The sequence below is a fragment of the Coregonus lavaretus genome (genome assembly GCF_964263955.1).
Source record: "Coregonus lavaretus genome assembly, chromosome: 31".
NCBI lineage: Eukaryota > Metazoa > Chordata > Actinopteri > Salmoniformes > Salmonidae > Coregonus > Coregonus lavaretus.
Genome location: NC_140018.1, coordinates 21619527 through 21646039, shown reverse-complemented (window position 1 = coordinate 21646039; position 26513 = coordinate 21619527). Strand labels below are relative to the sequence as shown.

General features: G+C 41.2%; 2 protein-coding genes across 3 annotated transcripts in view; both read left to right on the top strand.

Moving 5' to 3' along the window:
• The window catches only part of LOC311106985 (vacuolar protein sorting-associated protein VTA1 homolog), a 61997-nt gene extending 45520 nt beyond the window's left edge, over nucleotides 1-16477 (top strand). Inside the window, exons 4-8 of one of the 2 annotated variants that reach the window (XM_084149404.1) lie at nucleotides 2733-2808; nucleotides 4061-4172; nucleotides 11868-12119; nucleotides 13559-13636; nucleotides 15724-16477. In XM_084149404.1, the coding sequence (XP_084005530.1) occupies nucleotides 2733-2808; nucleotides 4061-4172; nucleotides 11868-12119; nucleotides 13559-13636; nucleotides 15724-15869 (664 nt within the window). In that variant the 3' untranslated portion in view covers nucleotides 15870-16477. Of the gene's footprint in view, nucleotides 1-2732; nucleotides 2809-4060; nucleotides 4173-11867; nucleotides 12120-13555; nucleotides 13637-15723 lie in introns of both variants that reach the window. The other variant, XM_084149403.1, reaches the window with a different exon arrangement.
• Nucleotides 16478-20920: 4443 nt separating this feature from the next.
• Nucleotides 20921-26513, top strand: part of LOC311106700 (adhesion G-protein coupled receptor G6-like) — a 55607-nt gene continuing 50014 nt past the window's right edge. Inside the window, exons 1-2 of the mRNA XM_084149095.1 lie at nucleotides 20921-21172; nucleotides 25023-25111. Of these exons, the coding sequence (XP_084005221.1) occupies nucleotides 21171-21172; nucleotides 25023-25111 (91 nt within the window). The 5' untranslated portion in view covers nucleotides 20921-21170. The remainder of the gene's footprint in view (nucleotides 21173-25022; nucleotides 25112-26513) is intronic.

The following is a 26513-nucleotide window of genomic DNA, read 5'->3' as shown; positions in this document are numbered from 1 at the left end:
ACCTACCATTTAAAATTATGGACTGATCATTTCTTTGTCAGTGGGCAAACGTACAAAATCAGCAGGGGATCAAATACTTTTTTCCCTCACTGCATTTCCCACCGTAAAGCATGGAGGAGGAGGTGTAATGGTGTGTGTTTGCTTTGCTGCTGACACTGTCTGCGATTTTATTTAGAATTCAAGGCACACTTAACCAGCATGGCTACCACAGCATTCTACATCGATACGCCATCCCATCTGGTTTAGGCTTAGTGGGACTATCGTTTGTTTTTCCAACAGGACCATGACCCAACACACCTCCAGGCTGTGTAAGGGCTATTTTACCAAGGAGGAGAGTGATGGAGTGCTGCATCAGATGACCTGGCCTCCACAATCCACCGATCTCAACCCAATTGAGATGGTTTGGGATGAGTCAGACCGCAGAGTGAAGGAAAAGCAGCCAACCAGTGCTCAGCATGTGGGAACTCCTTCAAGACTGTTGGAAAAGCATTCCAGGTGAAGCTGGTTGAGGGAATGCCAAGAGTGTGCAAAGCTGTCATCAAGGCAAAGGGTGGCTATTTGAAGCATCTGAAATATAAAAATGTATTTTGATTTGTTTAACACTTTTTTGTTTACTACATGGTTCCATATGTGTTATTTCATAATTTTTGATGTCTTCACTATTATTCTACAATGTAAAAAATAAAGAGAAACCCTTGAATGAGTAGGTGTGTCCAAACTTTTACTGGTAGTGTACGTACTGTCACTGTGGGGACGACGTCATCGATGCACTTATTGATGAAGCCAGTGACTTATGTGGTGTACTCCTCAATGCCATCGGAAGAATCCCGGAACATATTCCAGTCTGTGCTTGCAAAACAGTCCTGTAGCTTAGCATCCGCGTCATATGACCACTTCCTTATTAACCGAGTCACTTGTGCTTCCTGCTTTAGTTTTTGCTTATAAGCAGGAATCAGGAGGATAGAGTTATGGTCATGTTTGCCAAATGGAGGGCGAGGGAGAGCTTTGTACGCGTCTTTGTGTGTGGAGTAAAGGTGGTCTAGAGTTGTTGTTTTTTAACATGCTGGTAGAAATTAGGTAGAACGGATTTAAGTTTCCCTACATTAATGTCCCCGGCCACTAGGAGCGCTGCCTCTGGATGAGCGTTTTCCTGTTTACTTATGGCCTTATACAGCTCATTGAGTGCAGTCTTAGTGCCAGCATCGGTTTGTGGTGGTAAATAGACAGCTACGAAAAATATAGAAAACTCTCTTGGTAAATAGTGTGGTCTACAGCTTATCATGAGATACTCTACCTAGATTTTGTGCACCAGCTGTTGTTTACAAATATACACAGACCCGCCACCCCTTGTCTTACTAGAGTCGGCTGTTTTATTCTCCCGATGTAGCGTATATCCCGCCAGCTGTATGTTATCCATGTCGTCGTTCAGCCACGACTCTGTGAAACATAAGATATTCGTTTTTAATGTACCGTTGGTAGGATATCCTTGATCGTAGGTCGTCCATTTTGTTTTCCAATGATTGTACGTTGACTAATAGGACTGATGGAAGAGGCAGATTACTCACTCGCCGTCGGATCCTTAGAAGGCACCCCGACCTACATTCACGATATCTCCGTCTCTTTCTCATGCGAATGACAGGGATTTGGGCCTTGTCGGGTGTCTGTAGAATATCCTTTGCATCCGACTCGTTGAAGTAAAATCTTCGTCCAATACGAGGTGAGTAATCGTTGTCCTGATATCCAGAAGCTCTTTTTGGTCATAAGAGACGGTGGCAGAAACATTATGTACAGAATAAATTAAAAATAATGCGAAAGAACACATATAATATCACAATTGGTTAGTGGGCCGTAAAACGGCAGCCATCTCCTTTGGCGCCATTATAGTTATATAAAACAAAGCAGGTAATTTTTACTCTCACAAGTGAAACTGGTGCCCCCAGTGCTATGTAGACATATGTAGAACCACATTTGGAAAAACTTTGAAAATACAAATAAAACATTATTGTCTTCAAGTCGGGATTACGAGAATTAGGCTATATTAATATAAAGTCTTGATTTACAAGAAACTGGACCTACATAAACAATCCATTGAATGTTTATGGGAACTGACCCTGAATAAGAAACTTCCTTCAGCTTTTCAGTACATTGGTCTACTTTCCGCTCCGCTCTGCACTGCTCTGTACGGCTCCACTACAAGGCTTACATTGACTGGACACACCTCTGGACTGGAAGCCCCCAGAAAGCAAGCCCCTATGTTTCTGTATTTTTTTACGTCCCTGTGTTTATGCTTCCTGGAACCAGCTGTGGGATTTTATGACATGTTTACCCTCCCTTGTTCCCCTTGTGTGATCTACACTGAATGCCCACAAGTGGTGTCGTCTCTGAACTCTGACTCCAGACCCACAATCCTCTCTTTTAGTGTCATGACTAATGTTGTATCAGGGCAAATAGTTTGCTATTTGAATCCAAAGACAGTTATTTTAGTCATTCTGGACCTGTTTGGATCCTTGGATCCAATTATCATGCAACCACATAAGAGACAAACCCACATATTTGAGAATTATAGAATTATCCATGTTCTGGAAAGCAGCATTTCTTGTAGTAGACATTTGTCACAATTGGCTGGCAGGTTTTAAACACTTTGGTATAATGGCTTCAGTATGCCTTAATTAAGAATCCAACAGTATGATGAATTTAACATTTTTAAAATATATTTCTGTCTTTCTTTGTAGGAATATGATTAAGTCCTTCTACACATCTAGCCTTTTGTTAGATGTCCTGTCAGTTTTCGGCGAGTTATCGGAGGAGGTAAGTCATCAATTAGGAATACCCTTATCCTACCCTGTAGGGCCTATAGACTATATTGTAAATAAATCTACCTTTTTATTTCAGAACATTAATAAATTTACACTGTGTGAAGTAATGTGTGTGTGAAGTATAATGAACTGGCTATCCACATTTCCATCCTTACATCAGTCCACGGCTGCTCTCAAAACCATAGAAAATCCAAGACATGGAAAGAATAGGGAAATAGTGCGGACTGTAACATATAGACTCTCCAGCCCAGTCTAGGACCGTAGACAACTAGACACTAGTAGACCGACAATCTCAGCAGCAGAGGCCTTTTTAAAGCTTCTCCATGGGTCTCCATGGCCACAGATGTCTTTTCTACTTAGGGAAGTGGACTGTGGCAGATGACAGACAATGTTTCATTGAATGGCTGCTCTCCCTAAGGGCCAGGCATTTTCCCGCTGTAGAAAGCTCATTGGACAGGCTGCTTTAACACGGAGCTTTCTCTCTGTAACACTAACCCAGACAAAGGAGCCTCAGAGTCCCCCACTCGCTGATTACTGGAGATACGTTTTATACAAAGCACGTCACAATGCATTATGGGAGATTGGATTTCTTACAGAAAAAGGGACATTTCAGCACCAGAGAGGAGTGCCAAAACTTTTAGTGGATGGTGATCTAGAGAGTTTAGCAGATTGTATGTGAGCCTGTTAAATGGAGTGTGAGCTCTAATTGTAGCTATCATCAGTCCTAAACTTTCCCTCAGGTCTAGTATATTGTTATCTCCAGGGGTAGATTAGATTAGAATTATGATTGTGTTAGTTGCTTTAGAAATTAATTGACTTTTTATGTCTTCATTGTACCCTGTGCATGTGACTAAAGTCATCTAATTAATTGCGCTAAATCAGAAACAACCTGGATTTACTTGTTGACTAAAGTGAATCTGTAGTTTAGTAAAGTTTTGTACTAGATCCTCCAATGAATTTCCAGTTAATTAATCCACAGATAAGATTACCAGGGAGTGAACTTTTTAAATGAGGTCCATAGAACTTCTAATGAATTTTGTGACCTGGGTGTTAGAAACCACAGCAATTTCTTCATCCTGTCGCCATCCCTCCCTCTACCGTAAGCCAAAGGAAAATCCAAACAGTCGTATTTTAAGCCTCTTCCTCCAGTCGCCATTGTTTAACTAATTGCTTTTAATTCACTTCTCTTATCTTGATTATTTCTGTGTTATTTACCTCCTCCCTCCCTCCTTACTCTTTTTCAGAACATCCAGCACAGGAAGTATGCGAGATGGAAGGCCACCTACATCCACAACTGTCTGAAAAGTGGTGAAACCCCACAGGCTGGCCCTGCTGGCTATGAAGAGGAAACATATGGTAAGGACTGATATTCTATCAGCACTGCCACCCAAACAAACTATGACCCGTTAAGAAAATACCTCTTCTCCTGGCCTTTCCTTCAGGAGCCTTTAGACCTGCTTTCCTCCGTCTGGGTGACGACGTGCTTCAGTCAGTAAAGGTTGGCTGTCATTGTGTGCCTTATCGAGTCTGAGAGTGCAGCAGCGGAGGCTTGCAGTGGCTTTGTGTGTGTGAGAGAGCTGATATTTGTTTCATGGTTTTTTCAACCCCTTATCCTTAGAGGGTCAGGAAGGGCCCAGAGTAGGTAGTTTTACCCTGTGGCTGTGGTGTAAGAATTATGTAATGTTACAAAATCTTTGGCAAAATCTTTGGATTGAAGGTTGCAGCTGACATCCACTGGTTAAGAACAGTCTTAAAATGAGTTTGTATGATTGTGTTACATACATCAGTCTTATGTTGGTTTGTGTGCGAGGGCCCATGTCTGTCTGTCTGTCGGTGTACATTTTAACACCCTTTAGAGACTGAGACTCGCAGAGTAACTACATCTCGGACCAAGTACTGAGTGGTTGGCCAGGCGGTACAGATGCCCCAGTTGAGCAGTTTCCTGAGATGAGACAGGACAGGACAGGGCTGGGGGACTGGGGGACCCTCCGAACCACCTGTTAGAGGGTGATATGAAGCCGACCATGGCGCTGCAGATGGCAGAGCAGTTAGATCACTGTGCTCCTCTCTGAACATCTGTTGGGCGTGATACAGTACGTTTGACCTGAGCACCACATGTCAGCGATGAAGTCATCTCTAGAGCCCTCCACTCTACTGCGACCCAACCCACACGCAGACTGAAATGATGGGGACAGGGCCTCTAAATCAACGTGTGGCTGGTCTTTCCCCTATTTCATCTCTCTTTTGATTTAGCCACACAGATGAATAGAAGTTACAGTATGACTGTCTGTGAAGTCTAGTTTTAGACACAGCCTACTTTCTGGTGTAGTTCATCTCTTTGTGTGGGGAGTGCAACGTCCCTCCCCTCCCTCCCGCCTGTTGTGAATGTGGGCCTCCGTCTGTAAGTGGTGACATCATGCATGGTTATTCCCACCGATGTGTAACATTGCCAAGAGAAAGCTGATATCATACTCTCTCCTCTCCCTCATATTGAGTCTAACTCAGTCCACACACATCAGGATCTTATCACTGCATCTCACTGTTTCCACATGTCTGTCAAACAACTCAGGAAGAGGGTGACCCGTTGCTCATCATTACATGAAAACATGCAGACGTGCTGCAGGGTGACAATGAAAAGAAAGTAGGATGTGTTAAAATGATGAACAGACTGTACTTTGGGTGTTCATTTTGGGATTTTCGTCTTTTAGTTTTTACTCTTGGTTTTACTGTATTTTCATATGGGGATAGATTTTTATTTTAGACTTATAGCCATTTTGACGTTGTATTGGTTTTACTGTCTTTTATTAACACCGTTCATTAGACCTGTTTAGTAGGTTAATGAAACCTACGTGTGGGAATCAAACTTACTTTGTTTAGGGGCCACAGTGACTGCATTGTCTCAGATACATATTTGCTTGACTTTCCACTTCCAAGGAGGAGGAGATGATTAGCAAGGGGAAAGAAATGGAGGAAAACATTGTTGAAATGAGGGAGAGCCAATAGGAAGCAACTTTGTTGATTAGCACATTTTCCCCAAGCCTCAACCGTGGTGCTGAACCCTGTCCTGATGGAAGAGAGAGAGCCAGAGGCAGAACAAGTGCAAGCTTCTAGCCATGTTGCCCACAAGTCCTGTCCAGTCAGAGAAGGCACGCTTGTTTTGTAGCCATGCCACCAAATGATGGAAACTAGTACAGATGTATTTGATTCCTTAACATTTCATGAAAAATAAGGTCACATCTCAAATAACCAATGTGGTGAGGGCAAAGCATGGAAAGTGGGAGTTTAACTCAAATTCAACTTCACAAGCTACAAATACTCTGTCAATGTTCTCTCACAGGGCATCAATAATGTACTGAAGTGTCTTTTTTAGTCTATCATTAGGATTAGGGGCTCTTTCAGAACATTCAGTACCTCTGCAGTTGCCAATCAATTAAATTAGGTGAGTAGGTGTGTCTGTTGGCCTTTTGGCCAAGTAGAAGACTGTCATCAGCTCAACACATATGCGTTGTGGCTACTTTGTTTGAGTCTTATAATTGGGTTAGCAAAATATACAGTACCAGTCAAAAGTTTGGACACACCTACTCATTCAAGGGTTTTTCTTTATTTTTACTATTTTCTACATTGTAGAATAATAGTAAAGACATCAAAACTATGAAATAACACATATGGAATCATGTAGTAAACAAAAAAAGTGTTAAACAAATCAAAATATATTTTATATATCTGATTCTTCAAATAGCCACCCTTTGCTGTGATGACAGCTTTGCACACTCTTGGCATTCTCTCAACCAGCTTCACCTGGAATGCTTTCCAACAGTCTTGAAGGATTTCCCACATATGCTGAGCACTTGTTGGCTGCTTTTCCTTCACTCTGCGGTCTGACTCATCCCAAACCATCTCAATTGGGTTGAGGTCGGGGGATTGTGGAGGCCAGGTCATCTGATGCAGCACTCCATCACTCTCCGTCTTGGTAAAATAGCTCTTACACAGCCTAAAGGTGTGTTGGGTTATTGTCCTGTTGAAAAACAGATGATAGTCCCACTAAGCCCAAACCAGATGGGATGGCGTATCGCTGCAGAATGCTGTGGTAGATATGCTGGTATTGTGTGCCTTGAATTCTAAATAAATCACAGACCGTGTCACCAGCAAAGCACCCCCACACCATAACACATCCTCCTCCATGCTTTACAAGGGAACTATACATGCAGATATCATCCGTTCACCTACTCTGCGTCTCACAAAGACACGGCGGTTGGAATCCAAAATCTCAAATTTTGACTCTAGACCAAAGAACAAATTTGCACCTGTCTAATGTCCATTGCTCGTGTTTCTTGGCCCAAGCAGGTCTCTTCTTATTATTGGTGTCCTTTAGTAGTGGTTTCTTTGCAGCAATTTGACCATGAAGGCCTGATTCACACAGTCCCCTCTGAACAGTTGATGTTGAGATGTGTCTGTTACTTGAACTCTGTGAAGCATTTATTTGGGCTGCAATTTCTGAGGCTGGTAACTCTAATGAACTTATCCTCTGCAGCAGAGGTAACTCTGGGTCTTCCATTCCTGTGGCGGTCCTCATGAGAGCCAGTTTCATCATAGCGCTTGATGTTTTTTGCGACTGTACTTGAAGAAACTTTCAAAGTTCTTGAAATGTTCCGTATTGACTGACCTTCATGTCTTAAAGTAATAAAGACTGTCATTTCTCTTTGCTTATTTGAGCTGTTGTTGCCATAATATGGACTTGGGTCTTTTACCAAATAGGGCTACCTTCTGTATATCCCCCCTACCTTGTCACAACACAACTGATTGGCTCAAACGCATTAATTCCACAAATTAACTTTTAAGAAGGCACACCTGTTAATTGAAATCTAATCCAGGTGACTACCTCATGAAGCTGGTTGAGAGAATGCCAAGAGTGTGCAAAACTGTCGTCAAGGCAAAGGGTGGCTATTTGAAGAATCTCCAATATAAAATATATTTAGATTTGTTTAACACTTTTTTGGTTACTACATGATTCCATGTGTTATTTCATAGTTTTGATGTCTTCACTATTATTCAACAATGTAGAAAATAGTAAAAAATAAAGAAAAACCCTTGAATGAGTAGGTGTGTCCAAACTTTTGACTGGTACTGTACATCATTTCAGAGTGTCATTATGAGGAGGAGAGTTTCTATGCAGTGTATCACTGGTCTGTGACTACAGGACTGAATTTTGATGGTGTCAGTAATGCATATCCTTTCAAACTTTGGGATGGTCTGTCCTATGCACAAGGCAGCATTCCGAGCCTTGAGACTTGCATTCGATAAAATCTTTCCATCTGTTTACGATCCCTTCTTCACGGTCTCTGTCGCTAATTATCCCTGTGCATTTTTTCACCCTGCTGGCCAGTTATTGGGTCAAACTGAACCAAGCCCTTGTGCTAGAGTCGCTGTCAACACCCATTTAAAACGCCCATCACTCCCGACTGTTATTGGCACAAATCAAGATTAAGTGGGCCATTGGCAAAACGCTCAACCACAGCTCCCGTCTCTGCTCCTTTCACTGATTCAGACATAATGTGAGATTAACCGCAGCTTTATCTTTACTGTCTGTCTCTCACATGGCTCTAATCGTGAGAGTTTCATCTGATCCAAAGAGAGGAGTGAGGTGTGTGTGTGTGTGTGTGGGGGGGGGGGGGGGGGGGGGGGGTGATTTTGTGGTTTTTATCTCGGAGCAATCAAGATCCCCCTCTGTAAGTAAGTAGGATACAATGCTGCTCAGTGTGTGCGGCTGAGGGTGTGCAGGGCTGGGCTGTGAGTGACTAGAGCAGAACAGGGAGAGTCAGGGGAGGGTGTCTGCAGGGAAACTTCCCGGTTCCTGTTTCACAGCTCCATAGTTCTCCATATCTCAGAGAGATGTTCTGGGACCAGCCCTCCCCATCCTCATCTGGCCCACTCCCTCCTATTAGCCCCTCAATCCTCTGGGTCTGCCCATAGACTAGCGGCCTTTCGCACCACGACAAATGCAGATGTAGTCACATAAGCCTAGACGGTTTATTTGTGTTAGCCTACCCCAGCCATATTATTTCACCTTGAGTCTTGGGGAAAACGGGACAATAGGCTAGAGAAACTTAAATATTGGCAGAGGAAATGGTTTTAAGACTGACACAGAAACATATATGAAAATGTGTTACGGTCTGTTTTTCATTCATCTCACACTTCCTCTCCATAATGTAATTTTATGGAGGTTAGGGATCTATGTCCAAAGTGGTGTCAAATATAGCACATGTAGGCACATACAGTGTATGATTTTTAATCTCAGAAAATATATTTGGGGTTAATATTTTCTTTAAATTAAATCTGGTCACTCCAAAATATGTTTTAAGCATAGTATTACTTTTAATGAGTCTAAAGAACAGGCGCCATACCCATGAAATGGAATTTCCACCATTACTGGATTGAAGCTTGTTCTTCTGGGATTTGGCTCACTGTGCTTTAGAAACATGGTGTATATCGCAGCTCAAAGACTGAGTAGATAACCTTTTCCTGTTAAGCCCATTGAAGTTCAGTACACACAAAAAACACTTGACACTTTTTGAAGTCTTGTTTTTGTTTGAATAGTCTTTTAAAGTCAAATATGTTTAGTCTTTTATACGTTGTCATTACTCAAGTACTTCTGTTTTAATCTTAGGCTTCGTCTTTGCATAAGAAAATCTAGACTTAATGCCTGGTATGTTTCTCCACAACTTAGTGTTCACATCATTCCGTTTGAGCAGTATGTCGGCACTCGGCACATTGCCCCAAAGTGGCCATCTCTAATTCATCTCAGCCAATCCATGCCAAGAAGCTGTCATTGTGTGTTGGAAGCTCATATCCACTTCCATAGCTGTAAGGTTTCCTGTAACCTTCCTTTGCATCACTGTTTACATGAAGGAAAAAAGGGGCTCCTTGGTGACTCATTCCTCCTGTTTGCACAAGACAGCGTGAGGAGAGGATGGCTGGTCTGGGACCTGGTGGTAGTTTCATCTTGAGGCATACCCACCCCACGGTCTGCACTGTGAAAAATGAACCAATCATGGTCTTCGGAATAGATTGAAGCATATTGCGAATTGAAGCTTCAGAAGTAAAATCCACATGATTGAAAAAGAAAATGTGGGAAATGTTTTTGAAAGGGATTACCAAGATAAAGTGTAGCATCCTGTTGTGCTTTGATGAAAAAGTGTTTGTGGCCTGATAGAAGTGTAACATATTTGGTAGACTTGTTATTGTACCCTACCATCTTGAGTCAGCCGCTGATATTGTTGCCACAGCAAGGTAATGATGTAACTCAGTGGGCAGTACAGTCGTAGGTCTTCACAATGTTCGCTGCTTCAGTGTTATGAGATATTTTTGTCAGATGTTACTATGGTATACTGAAGTATAATTACAAGCATTCCATAAGTGTCAAAGGCTTTTATTGACAATAACATTACGTTTATGCAAAGGGTCAATATTTGCAGAGTTGACCCTTATTTTTCAAGACCTCTGCAATCCACCCTGGCATGCTGTCAATTAACATCTGGGCCACATCCTGACTGATGGCAGCCCATTCTTGCATAATCAATGCTTGGAGTTTCCTGGCCATGGACCCAAAATGTTGATGTTTTGTTCCCCGAGCCACTTAGTTATCACTTTTGCCTTATGGCAAGGTGCTCCATCATGCTGGAAAAGGCATTGGTCGTCACCAAACTGTTCTTGGATGGTTGGGAGAAGTTGCTCTCGGAGGATGTGTTGGTACCATTCTTTATTCATGGCTGTGCTCTTAGGCAAAATTGTGAGTGAGCCCACTCCCTTGGCTGAGAAGCAACCCCACACATGAATGGTCTCAGGATGCTTTACTGTTGGCATGACACAGGACTGATGGTAGCGCTCACCTTGTCTTCTCCGGACAAGGTATTTTCCGGATGGATGCCCCAAACAATCGGAAAGGGGATTCATCAGAGAAAATGACTTTACCCCAGTCCTCAGCAGTCCAATACCTGTACCTTTTGCAGTATATCAGTCTGTCCCTGACGTTTTTCCTGGAGAGAAGTGGCTTCTTTGCTGCCCTTCTTGACACCAGGCCATCCTCCAAAAGTCTTCGCCTTACTGTGCGTGCAGATGCACTCACACCTGCCTGCTGCCATTCCTGAGCAAGCTCTGCACTGGTGGTGCCCCGATCCCGCAGCTGAATCAACTTTAGGAGACGGTCCTGGCGCTTGCAGGACTTTCTTGGGCACCCTGACGCCTTCTTCACAACAATTGAACCTCTCTCCTTGAAGTTCTTGATGATCCGAAAAATTGTTGATTTAGGTGCAATCTTACTAGCAGCAATATCCTTGCCTGTGAAGCCCTTTTTGTGCAAAGCAATGATGACGGCACGTGTTTCCTTGCAGGTAACCATGGTAAACAGAGGAAGAACAATGATTTCAAGCACCACCCTCCTTTTAAAGCTTCCAGTCTGTTATTCTAACTCAATCAGCATGACATAGTGATCTCCAGCCTTGTCCTCGTCAACACTCTCACCTGTGTTAACGAGAGAATCCCTGATATGATGGCAGCTGGTCCTTTTGTGGCAGGGCTGAAATGCTGTGGAAATGTTTTTTTGGGATTTAAGTTCATTTTCATTGCAAAGAGAGACTTTGCAATTAATTGCAATTCATCTGATCACTCTTCATGACATTCTGGAGTATATGCAAATTGCCATCATTAAAACTGAGGCAGCAGACTTTGTTAAAATTAGTATTTGTGTAATTCTCAAAACTTTTGACCACGACTGTATATCTGCATGTTGTCTTCTGACTTCATCCACAGTAATATATTTTATTGAGACGTTTATAGATTCATACCTCATATCAGTACTTAACATTCAGAGTCTTGCGTAAGTTCAGCCTTATCAGAATGACTGGCGTGATATGGGGGCAGGGTAGTTGTCCATTGTCAACTTGAAAAGTTGAGTATAAATGCAAACAATATGAGCTCCATGACAGGGATCTGAGAGGTCTGCAAACTACATATCTTAGAATCCTCTGTCTTTTTCCCCTCTCCTTGTCTCCCCAGATGAGGAATATGGTGCTGAGGGTGGAGGGGGACCCTCCTCTCAGTCTGCTCAGCCCCAGTCTCCACCCCATTCCCAGCCCGGCTTCAGGGATCCAAACCAGGTGCCTGGGTCCATGGGGGGTCCCCCCTACCCCCAGGAACCGGGCTCCATTGGGGGTCCCCCCTACCCACCCACCAACTACAACAATATCCACATCCCCCCTGGAGCCCACTGCCCAGCCAACACACCTGCAGAGCTCCCTCCACCTGCAGGTAAAGGATAGGACATCTACACACCACCCTGCCATCCACAACACTCATCAGAGCCTTTAGAATACTCATGAGATGTTCATGTCTTTAGATGTATCAGTGCAGTCTTACCTTGTGATTACAAACATGATCAGCTCTAGCAGAGAGACAGAGAATGGTCATGATGAAGACTTCATAGACTTGACTAATTATTTGTCTGCCTAGTTTGACTAGGCTAATTCTTCATCTGACCATTTTTCTTCTCCTGATGTATAACAGAGTGGTGTTCCCCTGGCATAACTTGAGTACAGCTCAGCTCAAGCCTATGGGATACACTTTGCCATTATACCCGTCTTGTATATTTTGGCATTGGCGACAAGCATAGGAAAAAGGCCTAATCATTTTTCCTTGGCAGGTCTTTTGTGAGCGGAGAGACAGGATTGTGTAATGAACCCTAATGGCTGCTTTCTTTGCGGCTGACTTGGGTGTTGTGTCCCATATCACCCAGGGAACAGTTACCTCACACAAAGCAGCCAACACTAGTCATTTGTAACACCCCCACCAGACAAAGACCAACGAGATATGTTTGTTTATTCATTCTCTAGTGGTTATTATTAATATGTCACATGCTCATTAAGGTTGTTGTTGATGATAAATGACATCAACATAGGTTGTGGATGTAATATGGACAGTTGAGATTTATCATAGTTTCCTTATTGACTCAGTCTTGGCAGGCCGTGGGCGGCAGAGGTCTGTCCAGGTCTTGGCCTTCCTGACTTTACCCTGCGTGTCTTCCTGTTTTCCCTGCTATCACGCTCTACCTTTTAAAGAGCAGAGCCAGGGGTGAAGGCAGGGGGTCCGTGAGAGCAGGGTCCACTCTGAAGCCCTGATAGTGTGCTTTCCCCCCGAAGGCCCAGGGCCTGCCTGTGTCCTCTGTGATTAGCCCACTGGCTCCCAGGCACAGAGGAAATGACTCGGCTCCACCCAGTGACCCCAGAGGTGCTCTGGCACTAATTGAATCGGGGGCGGCACGCCACGCTGCATACCTCAGAGCCTGCAATACAAACACATGAAATATAGCTGTACAGATTTCCCCCAGGACCTCCCTTGTTTTTTGGGACCCATGTAGCTGGAACCTGTTTCAGGAGTCTATACATTGGCTGTGAGGAGCAAAATTAACATTGTTCCAGATTACATCAAATCTGACCTTGTTTTCATTATAGCTCTGCAGTAAATCATCCATTTGGCTTGAGTGAATGTACTGAGGCCTGAGCAGCTCTCTGCGCTCTAAGTGCATTCAAACCACTTCTCTTTATACTTCATAAAATCATATAACAGCGTTAGCCAACACATTTCTTGGTTGTGGCGTAGCAGAAGTTGAAAGTGCCCTGTATTGTTTTTCCTGGACTCTAGAGGTTATGGGTGGACTGGACTAACTCTGCCCTGTTCCCCTGTGTTAGCAGGAGAACCCATTAAACCAGTGCCTGTTCCCCGAAGCATTCCGGCAGGCGACCCCTCACTGCGGAGTGCCACTCAGGAAGGTAAGGAGTAAGAACAGGACGGGGACGGCATAGTACCCCCTTCCCTTCCCCAGGCACCCTGGGGCTCACCTCTCCCACATCTCAAAACCACCACGCTGATGGCTCTCCTCTTGGCTGTGAGGAGACGAGGGGTGGGGGGCATGAGTGGTGGAGAGAGACTGGCACACGGCAGGTCTCCTCATAAAATGCTTTATGGAAAACAGACTTTGGGCTCTTGGATTCCAGCACTGGTGGGAAAAATATGACCACAGACAAAACCCAAATAATCACAGTCTGGCTGATGAAAGGAAAATGACTGCATTACCAATTGCAGTGTCATGACAATGCAGCCTTAATACATGTTAATGAATAGAGAGCAGAAAACACCGCATTTGGTTGGCATGAGAGGTGATAATTACATGGCTTACTCAGCAGGAGCTAGTGTGATAGTGTTAAAGAGTATTCAGACCCCTTGACTTTTTCCATATTTTGTTACATTACAGCCTTATTCTAAAATTGATTAAATTAATTTTTCCCTCATCAATCTACACACAATACCCCATAATGACAAAGCGAAAACACGTTTTTATAATTTTTGCAAATGTATTAAAAATAAAAAACAGATACCTTATTTATATAAGAACATTACCAAATACACTGTGGCAAATGAAAAATTATCTGCTAGAAGTGAATAGAATAAAAGTGTACTGTGTAATATTTACAAAATCACCTGATTTGGCCTCATCTATTCCTAGCGCTAGCGCAATTGCTAACTAGCGTTATTGCAATGACTGGCATGCTAGCAGATACCATAGACTTCCAGCCATTGTGCTAATGCTAGATAGCATTGGCTTGTGAAACTACCTCTAACTTCCTTTATATTGGACACAGAGACATAAAAATGGTATCCTCAAGTTAATCTGACTCTAGGGAAGTAAATAAAGTATCACTTTAATTTATGACCTTCAAAGCCAAGCAAAATAAGAAGAAACGGATAAACGTTATAATATTGACATTCTGTTTCTCTATTTGAGGAGGCTTTAAGCGATGTTTTGAAAACAGTTGAGAGCACAGTGATGGGCTTTGACCAGACCATTTAACCTGCCCCCAAATATTAAGTACATTAACCACCCTCAGAGCTGTACAAATCTTTCCTCAGATGGAACAGCGTTTTCGTAGTGGTATATTCTGAAGGGCCAAGGTTATAAAATTACCATAATGGCCACCAGCGTCTGCCTTGATTTAACACAAGTGTTCAGAATCTACCCAACCTCAGCCTAACCCTATAATTTAAATGACTGGTGGTAAATATGAGCTTATTGTGGCAAGCCACAAATAAATCCCTTGCCATGTGGCTAATACGTGAGTACTTTCTGCCCGTAATGTTTATTTAAATTTTTTGGTAAATGGGACAGTCACTGGTAGACAATGAAAGGTTGGGGAAATTTTGTCCATGATCATCATCATTTGTGTATCACTCACTGTAGCTGATTGAAAAGGTAAGCAATTATCCTGAATCATGTTATTATTTTCAAACATTCGGTCACCTCAGTTTTTCCTTCCTCTAGTTTTTAACAAGTTGCAAAACGACATGTTCTTATTCATTGTCCATACTGATAAATAGGCATTAACATTACTTAACATATACACAAGAAACCTATCATTTTGAAACACACCATTCAATGTTTTATGTTGATGTTACTACAAATGTGCTTTAAACCATTTGGAATTCTGAAGAAATTGAAAATGCTTAGCATATGTGTCTAGACCGACATGGTTCTTTCAGAGTTATAAATAGTGTCTTATATTGAAAAATGGTAATGACACTCATGGCCAGTGTCTCAAATTCTGGTGAAATTGCAGAGTGTGGTTGGTCTTGTTAAATACGTTTTGAGTTAAGGGAGAAATCAGAGAGATGTTTCAGACTGGTCTGACTCAGACGATTTATGACCTAATAGGGCGGGTCAGTGAAGGAGTAAAATAGGGGAGGTGTGTGTGTTACTCACACACATTCTCTCTTAATTAAGAGATCACATTCTATAGTGTGAACTTTTATTTTCAATAATTACACTTATCTCACAGGAAGTCCTTATTCTTTGTCATGGCAGGTGACGTGCGCCTCACACCAGAGGACTACACCAGGGCTCAGAAGTACTGCAAGTACGCCGGCAGCGCCCTGCAGTACGAAGACGTGGGCACGGCGGTGCAGAATCTGCAGAAGGCCCTGAAGTTGCTTACCACTGGCAAAGAATGAGACCCATTGTCCCCCGGCGTCACTGTGTCACTATATCGCTGATCTAGCCCAGAAGAATTAAGAGACCATTACCCTCTAATCTACAGCAGCCCCAGCTGTATCCGTCTGAAGAAAGCAATTCTGTCCCAAGCATTCAACATCACTGTAAACAACAAGGACATCTGTGTCTCCATATTGGACTCCTGTTGTGGAGCTTCCAACTTGGCTGTCCATAACTAGTGAGTTGCTCACGAAAGACTTCCTGAGCCTGTATGTTAAAACAGTGCATTTATCACCTGCTAATATACTCCTTATATTAGTTTACACAAACAACTTATTGACTGTAGTTTTGATAACACTTTTGTGTAACACACATATCCCCTTTGTATGTATGTTTTGGGAACATACTTGGTTTGCTGTTCAAAATCCTAAAGAAATACACATTTTCTCATTTAATTTTACATACACTAAGTAGCCCAATGCTTCAAGTAGATATAATCCACTATTTTCAGGCGACATTGATCTTTCCTTTACTGTGTTTTCAATACAGTATCTATTTGTCTTCTTTTCTTGGGTGAAACGACTGTCATTTCTGCATCAACACAATTTAAATAAAATGTGTAAATTGATTGATGGTTGGTGACCTGTTTGTATATACTGATACTGTCTGCTTTAGTAAACAAAACTGTCCAAGCAAGAGGAGGACTTTTGTTCATGTTTACTTTGTTTGATGATGACCTCTTAGGGGAGGGAGCAACAAGAGGGTAACATATACGGTTGGTTTCCTGGACATAGATGTAGCCTAGTCCTGGACTAAAAAGCTATTTTAATGGAGATTAGCCATTGTGCATTCTTTTTAGTCAAGGACTAGGCTTAATCTGTGTCCAGGAAACTGACCCATAGAGAGGTAATTCCAGAGGTACAGTAATGTCACTTTAGTTGAAAGCCCTTCACGAAACGTGTACTTTTATATGCTGTTATCTTTGACTGAGCAGTAGATCGGTCCATCCTCAAATATGCAGAAGTTCCTGAGTGAGTTTTCTGTTTCTAACATTTCATTTATCGATGTGTTCTTAAATGAAGGACTCATTTGACCATTATTAAAACAAATCAATTGAAGTATTTAGGTCATTGTTCACAATTTTATACTTTTCCATAATGATGTTGAACTAGGAAATATTGAAGCATGCCAGTGCTACACACAGTAGAGACAGCAACAGTCTGTTGATGGGTTATTTGAATACATTTATCCAGAACGCAACATCCCTCTCGACTGCTGTCTCCACTTGAAATGTATTTAACCAATTTGCTCTGTTTATGTAGCCAAGCTTTGAAGATGACCTTCTCCTCTTCTCCCTTTTAGTGTTTGTTTGATAACAGTAATTAAACAGTAATGTACAGCCACTGGCGATTATTAAAATGTGCTGAAACTCCAAGAGCAGATAATTGAGTTGACCTCATGGTGGAATATTCACTGTGCAGGCTCATCACATTAAAGAAACGCTTCTATGTGTAAATCAATGAGATGAAAGGAGTGAACAATAACAGTTAGAACATTTCTAATATCACCAGGGAGTCACCTGCTGTATTACAAGGGGCATTGAAATTAAATGCTGGAAATTAAACCTTTAATGAATTTTTGAGTCCTGCATTTCCAAAATACCACACTGATATCTTCCAGCACATTTTGTTTATTAAATCAATCGGGTTACACTCCATTTAAAAATGAATGAAACCGGAGAGTGCCCATGAATACCAAATCCTTTGAGAGTCCTTAGGCTTCTACTTATTCTGGTAATAAATAATTATGGGTAATGTTTGGGTTTGCTCAACCTGTTGAAAGTGATTATTATGCCTATTTTCTTGATGTCATCACGCTCATTGTTTTTCTTCATTGCCTGCCTATTGCCTTAAGAGTTATAGAAAGGGCATTGGCCCTTTATCTCTCGACTGGCTGAACTATCACCACCAGCATCTGTATTTGCCTGAGTCCCTTATTCCTTCCTTGTTGATGGGCATGGTGTCAAATGAAAATCAGGTGGATTCCTTCCACGTATTTATTCTAGCTGTAAAGTTAATGGGGGAGAAAAGTCACATGTCAATTGAAATAGGTAAGTACCTCTCTGTGACTGTGAACAACTGCACCTTCAATCTGTGCACCATGTCCTGTCAGCCAATGAGTGGCTTGAGGTATGGTAAGTATTGGAGGTGATAGAGACAAGATGCAGAGATGTATTGCTTTCCTCAGTTATTTTGCAACATTTCAACTTGTATGTAAATCATGTAAACACTATGAGATCAATACTGGCCCTATTTAGCTCACATGACAGTACTGTGGGAACATTAGCTGGGTTTGATCATCCCTTTGTCATGATTCATTATGTACTGGTCGGAGAACAGCCACTTCTTTGGCTTTTGTAATAGTTTAAAGCCTCACCACCATTATAAAACAGCTGTGTCCCCAGCTGTATAGGTCACTCACAACTGGAAATGGAAGACTCACTTTTGCCAGGCTATTGTCCGTCATTCAGGGAACCATGTAAGAAAGTTAGTATATGGCTGTATTGCCACCCCATAAAACTGTCAATGTTCTATTCTATTTTGGAAGATGGGATAAAGTGCTTCCCATAGTTTCATTCAAAGATCTGTCATGTCTATTCATCTTTATAGAACCCCCCAACCCAATTAAGGAGCTGATAGAACTAGTGACTTTATTGTAGTTCTATCAACAATAGAAGACATATAATTTTTTCTTTTGGCTGTGGTTAAACCTCAACGACATTAAAAGTGATGGTTTTGGAGACCGAAAAGGTGAGAAAGTGTATAAGGCATGCAAATTCAGCAACCTGGTCTCAGAGCATTTCGTATTATTATGGACGTGAATCTGAGAAACTCCATTTAGTATGATATATTACGTTTGATATGGTATGTATTAATTTGTGGATGTCCATCATCCATTTTGTATGCTATGTTACAAATTACAATTCGTATGATGTGTTACAAATTTGCAAAACTTATATGTTACAAATTTGCAAATCATATGAAATGTACGAATTCTAATTCATTGTGGCTAACGTTAGCTAGGCTAGGGGTTAGGGTTAAGGCCAGGGTTAGGACAAGGCTTAGCTAAAAGGGTTACGGTTAGGGTTACGGGAAGGTTTAGCTAACATGCTAAGTAGTTGCAAAGTAGCTAAAAAGTAGAACTAAATTGAAAAGTTGCTAAAATGATAGTTGTCCGTGATCAGATTTGGTTTGCTAGACGTTCACGTTATATGAACACTCATCCAACTACCCTCCTTTTGGTTTTGCCTTAAGTAACCTTCTGTCTTATGTAACCAAACATAACATATCATACTAATTTGAGTGTATCAAATGTATGTTTACTATGTTACGTCTAGTCTATGAGACCAGGCTTGATTCAGATATCCAACCCTGTTAAGAGTTATCTCAAAATAAGATAATTCTAAACTGCCATCGAAAGCAAATTACTTGGATCATACATGGCCTACATACTATGCACTATGCATGAACTTGTTTCAGTCCTGTCCTCCCTCATTTCAATTTCACAATAGTTTCCGTTAAAGATGCACTATGCAGAAATCGCTCCACCATTTCATGGTTGCTAAAATTCTAATAGTTGGCCTAAGTTCAGTTTATGCGGCAAAACAAGCAAGTATAGTGTAGATAACCATCTAAATCGCTGTGAAGTATATTTTCCATAACCAAAAATATTGTTTTTTTTCAGCTGTTTGTAGCTGTTGTACAAAACCTAAAGTAAATTAGGCAAAAACGAAACTTAAGAATGGGAAGCATAGAAATTGCACACATAGAACACATCTAACACTTCTTAGACTTGCTTTCAATGAGAATGACAGATCTATAACACAACTTTTTGGTTGGTAGCCCAAAAGTTACATATTGCAGCTTTAAATGGGAAACCTGCAGTTCAAATAATTACAAAGTGGATACCCCGCCACTGTTTCGGTAAACAGCTGAGGGATGGGACTGGGGAAATGTAACTACACTTAAATTAATAGACAGAGCTATGGATGCAAGGACTGACCATCCATTATATCAAATTATAGTTTTAACCATGTTTTGAGGCTATACAGTAGGCTATTATTTTGGGTTCTGATGGGGTTAGACAGTTGAACTAAGCTCATGAGGCATTTATAAGTTATATTCTTCAAGAATTCATGTCTGTGTACACTGAGTGTACACATTAGGAGCATGCTCTTTCCAAGACATAGACAGACCAGGTGAATCCAGGTGAAAGCTATGATCCCTTTAATCCACTTCAATCAGTGTAGAAGAAGGGGAGGAGACAGGTTAACGAAGGATTGAGACAAATGAAACATGGATTGTGTATGTATGCCATTCAGAGGGTGAATGGGCAAGACAAAAATATTTAAGTGCCTTTGAACGGGGTATGGTAGTAGGTGCCAGGCGCACCGGTTTGAGTGTGTCAAGAACAGCAAAGCTGCTTGGTTTTTCACGCTCAACAGTTTCCCGTGTGTATCAAGAATGGTCCACCACTATTCTTGATACCATCCAACTTCACACAACTGTGGGATGCATTGGAGTCAACATGGGCCAGCATCCCTGTGGAAAGCTTTTGACACCTTGTGGAGGCCATGCCCCGACGAATTGAGACAGTTCTGAGGGCAAAAGGGGTTGCAACTCAATATTGACTACTCAGTGTATTATGAATTTAAAAGTAAATAAATATATGTAGTAATCGCAATTGCCCCTTTAAGGAATGTTTACTTTCATTGTGGCATGGCCTACTGTCAGTCCATGCTGCAACAGTAAGCATCACAGACACAGAATAAAACAATTATCATGGGACCTAATTATGTGGAATCTGTGAATGTCCAATTTGTCGATTTTCACAGTGTGGTGGAGAAGCAACTGCTGTAGAATTCTGGATGGGTTTGCAGCATTTTTAGCAAATTTTCTTAACCCCTGGGACTTGCCTGCCTGCCTTTAGTTGAGGGTGGGGCGCCAGAGGGAGAGAGAACGTCCTCTAGCTGTGTGCAAGGACACGGTCCTGAACGGTAAACCCGCTTTACTGCTGTTTCAAGCATCTTGCGCGACGGGGAAAAGGTTCAACAATCGATTTCAGTTTCCGACTTTAGGATAAGTGCGTGTTTAGCGTTTATATACTGAACTGTGATTACCTGAATTAAGTTTTGAAACGTCGCGGTGTCACGAATTTGAAGAAGGTTCCAAAAGTTTTCCAAAACGGCGAACTCCAGTCGGACGACAGGAGAGGAGATAATATGATTATTCTAGGAGACCAGCTCCCTCTCCAATAAGATAATGTAAGTTATAAAAATGTTTTTATTGCTCATGACGTTATCGTCAATGCTTGACTTTTTCATTGTCTTGGAGATTATTTTCCAGAGGATAATTTAATGGATGTTACATTGTTACACTTTGTGTTTTTTACTAAATGTATATATTAGCCTATTGACTTTGAGAGTGGTCATAAAGTTTTCAAAACACAGTCAACAACTTGTTCTGTATAGTTAATCAATTTGACTGCTAATGTAACGCTTCTGGCCATATTGCTATAGGGTTTTCATAAATTCTTGTTCAATAGCACTCAAGACATGGTAAATTATTACATGCAAAACTGCATGATTATGACACAAAGTAAACGTAACTACTTTAGAGGTAGTGAAAGTAGCCTACATTATAGAGAACAGCTTTTTCACTAACTTGGTTTTCCCCCTAGCTCTACTGAACACACTACTGACATTACTGAACACTCAATTGAGTGAAATTCTTATTATTCTATCATCTCTCTGGCTGCTGTGTTGGTGTTGTGTAGCTAGCTATACCACGTTTTTTTTTAAAGTATAATTTCTGCCAGATTTTGTATCTTCATAAAGACTATATAATGACATGTTGTCTTCTGAAGTGTAATCAGCATGTGAGAAATTGCTGTTGAAAGAGTGGTCTTATTATATTCTTCACTGGTGTTACACAACCCTAGAACATGTTCCAAAAGTTGTTGTAAACTGAAAGATTACAGACTAAATTCACAGCTGCCAGACAGTTCCACCAGGTCCTCAATGTGGAACTTCTCTGACAGGACAGAAAATATTAAGCGATGTGAGATGAAGTTATAGAGAATCTGTTGAAAAGAAGATGAATAGCCTATACCTGCCCCAGGTGGATGATGTCAGTCACTCCACTAAACTGGAGGATTTAATTAAAAACCAAGGTCTTAATCTGATGGCCCTCATATCCTGAGACCCACAGCTCAGTGATGACTCTATACCATTATAAGGCATCATCAAAGCAGAGCTCTGTGAAGAGTGAGAAAGACAGGCCATTAGATATCATAATGAATGTGTCTGAAGATGGTTCATGACTCTTGTCCAACCAGTCTTCTCTACCATACGTACACTCTAAACAGACATGTATTCCTACTAGTTTGGATATTTATAATACCATCTTCATCTATGTTACTACTGCCCATTTTTTATTATGAGTGCCTGGCATCAATGGGTTTGATGGACATACAATGAAAATCCACCCTAGCCACCAGATGAATCAGTCTTTATGTGGTCTCCATGGGATCCAAAGTACTGACCTCTCTCTGCTTGTGTTGCATTCATATTTACAAATTTTGAGAGAAACAACTCTCAACAAAGAACACTTTTTCTCTAATGTCAGGAATTGCATGAATTGATGTAATATGCAAGCAATTAATTGAGTCTTGTTCTCTCAGCCCTAATGATATAAATTATGTATAAAGATGTAATTAACTTCCTTATTCATATTTATTTCTTCTACATTTGGAAGGCTACTGTCTACTCTACTGTTTAGGCTAGTAAATGAAAAAGGGATTGTTAGAAATGTAAAGTTTATTTTTGAGGTTTCCTTCCTTTGTAGAACATACAATCATATCCAATCATTTCCAATAACCATATTAGTTACTATTTGAATAGTCAAAGTAACAATGGATGACTTTAGAATTATGAGAAAGTATATACATGGCTTTTTTTGTGTGAAATTTGAATAGTCTACTTTTTTCTATTTATACTGTTTATACTGAGTCTGTTTAGCAAGAATATTGACTGTCCTTTGAGATAAGGTTGTGGAGTTATAAGGTCGTGGAGTTATAAGGTCGTGGAGTCGTAAACATGCTAGTTCTTCACTACTGAGTATTGTTTTCTGAATGACTATAAGATAAGATTTTCCTTCCTTCTCTTGATGAGAGCACCTCTCTTGATCTTTGTTTCCTGATAGCCATGATGAACGTGATGAGTTACAATACTGTTGTCTGAATAAAATATGACCAGGGATCATGGCCATTGTGTGGTTGGCCTATTCATACTCCATATCACTTCTCTTGGTGCTCCTTCTGCTTGCGAGGAAGTTGAATTGCGATACTCATCATCTTGTCGAAGTGAGTTCTCCGGCAGGGCTTTGAGTTAGGATGCAATGAACTTGGGAGGGCACACAGTGAACAAAACAACAGTGGGTCAAGTTTAGTGAATTTTGTGAGTATAATTATGTTATTTAAAGTCTTCATGGAAGAGAGGGAGAGGGTCTGGTATTTTTCCATACTCTGATGTTGTCGCTGCGAAGATGCTCTGAGTCACCCGGATCACACTGATGTCGGTAAATAACTATCCCTTGACTACAGTAATTGCATCTCTTGAGGAATCATTCAATGTGTGACACCTACTACCTACAGAGAAAATGCAACATAGGAAGACTCCCGGAAGCTGTGAAATTAAAATTTTTAATCTTCCTCCAGCACCACCCTGGGCTCAGGCAACACCTGGAGTAATTGGTATCAATTAGGCCCAGACCAGACGTGACTATTGGCTAATGAAGGAAGTGTTTGGTGAAGTGGAAAAGCAGTCTGTCCAGATAGAGTTCCGCTCAATGTAGTGGAAGTTAACAGAGGAGGAGGCCCTTTCCTCTCCAAGATTGAGGAGGAGAACAGGGCCTCTTGGCAGATGCTCCATCCCGTCCATTATAGTTTGGGCCCACAGCAGCTCAACCATATGATTAGCTAATAGTAGCTAACCCAGCTCTGTGAAATGACTTGGGTTTGGAGTATACTGTAATTTCCTGACTGACTGAGATGTTTGTTTGTGTGGCCTTGCGTTGATTGGGAGAACGTTAGAAAATGAGGTGATACAAAAATGTTAGAATTACTCTTTAGATTGAGAAGCAGATTCAGATGGGGTCATGATCACATGTGAATTTAGAGGTAAATGACACCTAGAAACCAAAAGAGAAACATCCTCACATGACAAGTGGTTGATTTTGTAGTATCTCTGTAATAACCCCAGATAGATGTATCTGGACTGCAGAGACCCAGCAATAGAAATGTGTTGATAAGAGTGGATTGACTCTGGTTGCCATTTTTCTCTTCTCTGTTCCCATCACATTGCATTTTTCATTCTGTATTCTTGCTGTGAACCTGGTTTAGATTTGTACTGTTTGATTGTTTTGTTAGTGATTTATCGAATTCACTTACGTACATGTTAGAAAAGATTACAGTGAATTTATGCTGACTGACTTGTGTATGCATTTTAATATATCTATGGTGAACTCCTCTCAGACAATGTAGACGTTTCATGTCATTTTCTTATTTATTTTTTAAAAATATTGTAGACAAGGCTTTTATCCATTAATCCAATGATATTCCTGGAATGTAAAGTCTACAGGCAAGAGGGTTGTATATATTGTATGTACCCAGAGATCAAAACAGCCACATTGGTTATTATGGGCATGGCTAATGACAGTAATGGATGTATTTTCCTTTCGTTATAATACCATTTTCATGTTAGATTCAAACAAGGAGCATTGTATGAACCACCACACTGATGCAGTCTGTCGGATACTTACCACTGGTGGTCTCTAACTTTGGAAGTCATTACAACTGACATGGGAGAATGATTTATCATTATATAATAAACTGCATTTGCTTCACTGTGGTTCCTCTGTGCAGAAAAAGATGTTTCCATACCACAAATACATAATTCAAACTTTCAAAGTGGACCCAAATTGCAAATTGCAGACCCATCAGTATGAATAAAGATACTGTAAGTTTGTATTTATGTCATTTGTGTTACTGCATGTGTACGACTATAAGACGATAACCAGTATGTCTCCATCCTAATTGTGATTTGTGATTGACAGGGAGTCTTACACCCGTGGAGGATGGTGGCGATGGAAGTTCCGTAACGTCCTGCCAGTTGCCCTGCTGTTGATGTCCCTGCAAAGACAAGGTACACACTGATTATACTATTGGCATCGCTTGTGTTTTCTTATGTTTTGAATAGTATGCATCCTGAAATAAAAAAGACAAATGGATATTGATTTATGATTGTTTCATTATGATTGTTATACTGTATACCATTGCTTTCTCTCAACATTGTCCTCCTTTCATTCTATGTCTTTTTTTCTGTTTCAATGATTGTGCTTTTTGCGCTTCTGCTTTCTTTTCTTTTAGTTTTTTGTTAGTTTTTTGTTTTATTATTTTACTCCTTTTTCTCCCCAATTTCGTGGTATCCAATTGGTAGTTACAGTCTTGTCCCATCGCTGCAACTCCCGTACAGACTCGGGAGAGGCGAAGGTCGAGAGCCGTGCGTCCTCCGAAACACCACCCAGCCGAGCCGCACTGCTTCTTGACACAATGCCCGCTTAACCTGGAAGCCAGCCGCACCAATGTGTCGGAGGAAACACCGCACACCTGGTGACCGTGTCAGCGTGCACTGCGCCCGGCCCACCACAGGAGTCGCTAGTGCGCGATGGGACAAGAATATCCCTGCCGGCCAAACCCTCCCCTAACCTGGACGATGCTGGGCCAATTGGCGCTTCTGCTTTCTCATGTTCATTGCTTCCGTTAACACTAGCACTCTTTGTTTTACATATGCACCTTCAGAATGACTGGACATCGAAAGGCAATTGTTATCCACAGTACAGTAGTTTGGTATCAGTAGCTATCAGTAGGTCTATTTGAAAAATCAGTAGCAAGTCAAACTATGCACTGGGCAGAAACATTGGTGTTACCTTTATTAATCCGGTCATTGGTGATAACTGATATACGAGTACTGTTGATTCCATGAAAGCACAAGACAAACAGTCTTGATATCTAAAGTAATGATGTCTTACAGTACATGACAAATATGGGCAGTTAAGTCTTGGATAAATACATATGGCAGTACCAGTGATGGATAAATGCAGTCAGTATGCAGTATTGGATAGTGTCACACAGCGATGACAAGACACTTTATATTTACCACCACCAGGTAATCCCGAAAGGGGATTTAAATATGTGTTTCATTACACTAACAGACTGAAACAGGGTGAATGTTTCCCAAATTACAAATAAAAATGTTTTATGATTTTGCTTTAGTGCGTATTCATTTTGTCACATGTGATGTTTGACAGCAAAAACAAACACACGTGACAAAATATAATTTCGCCCGAGGGTGCCGTTGGACTATCTGCTAAGAGTCTTTAGGCTCAGCATGTGTGTAGGTCTAGGCTAATGTGTTTGCCACATGAGCTAGGCCTGTTGAAGCCAGAAAAAGGCCTCCACTCTGGTCCAGTTCAGGCTTTATAAAGCTCACACCACTTCTCTCACCTAGGAGTTAAAACATTGTTTTCCTGCACGTTGTAAGTCTG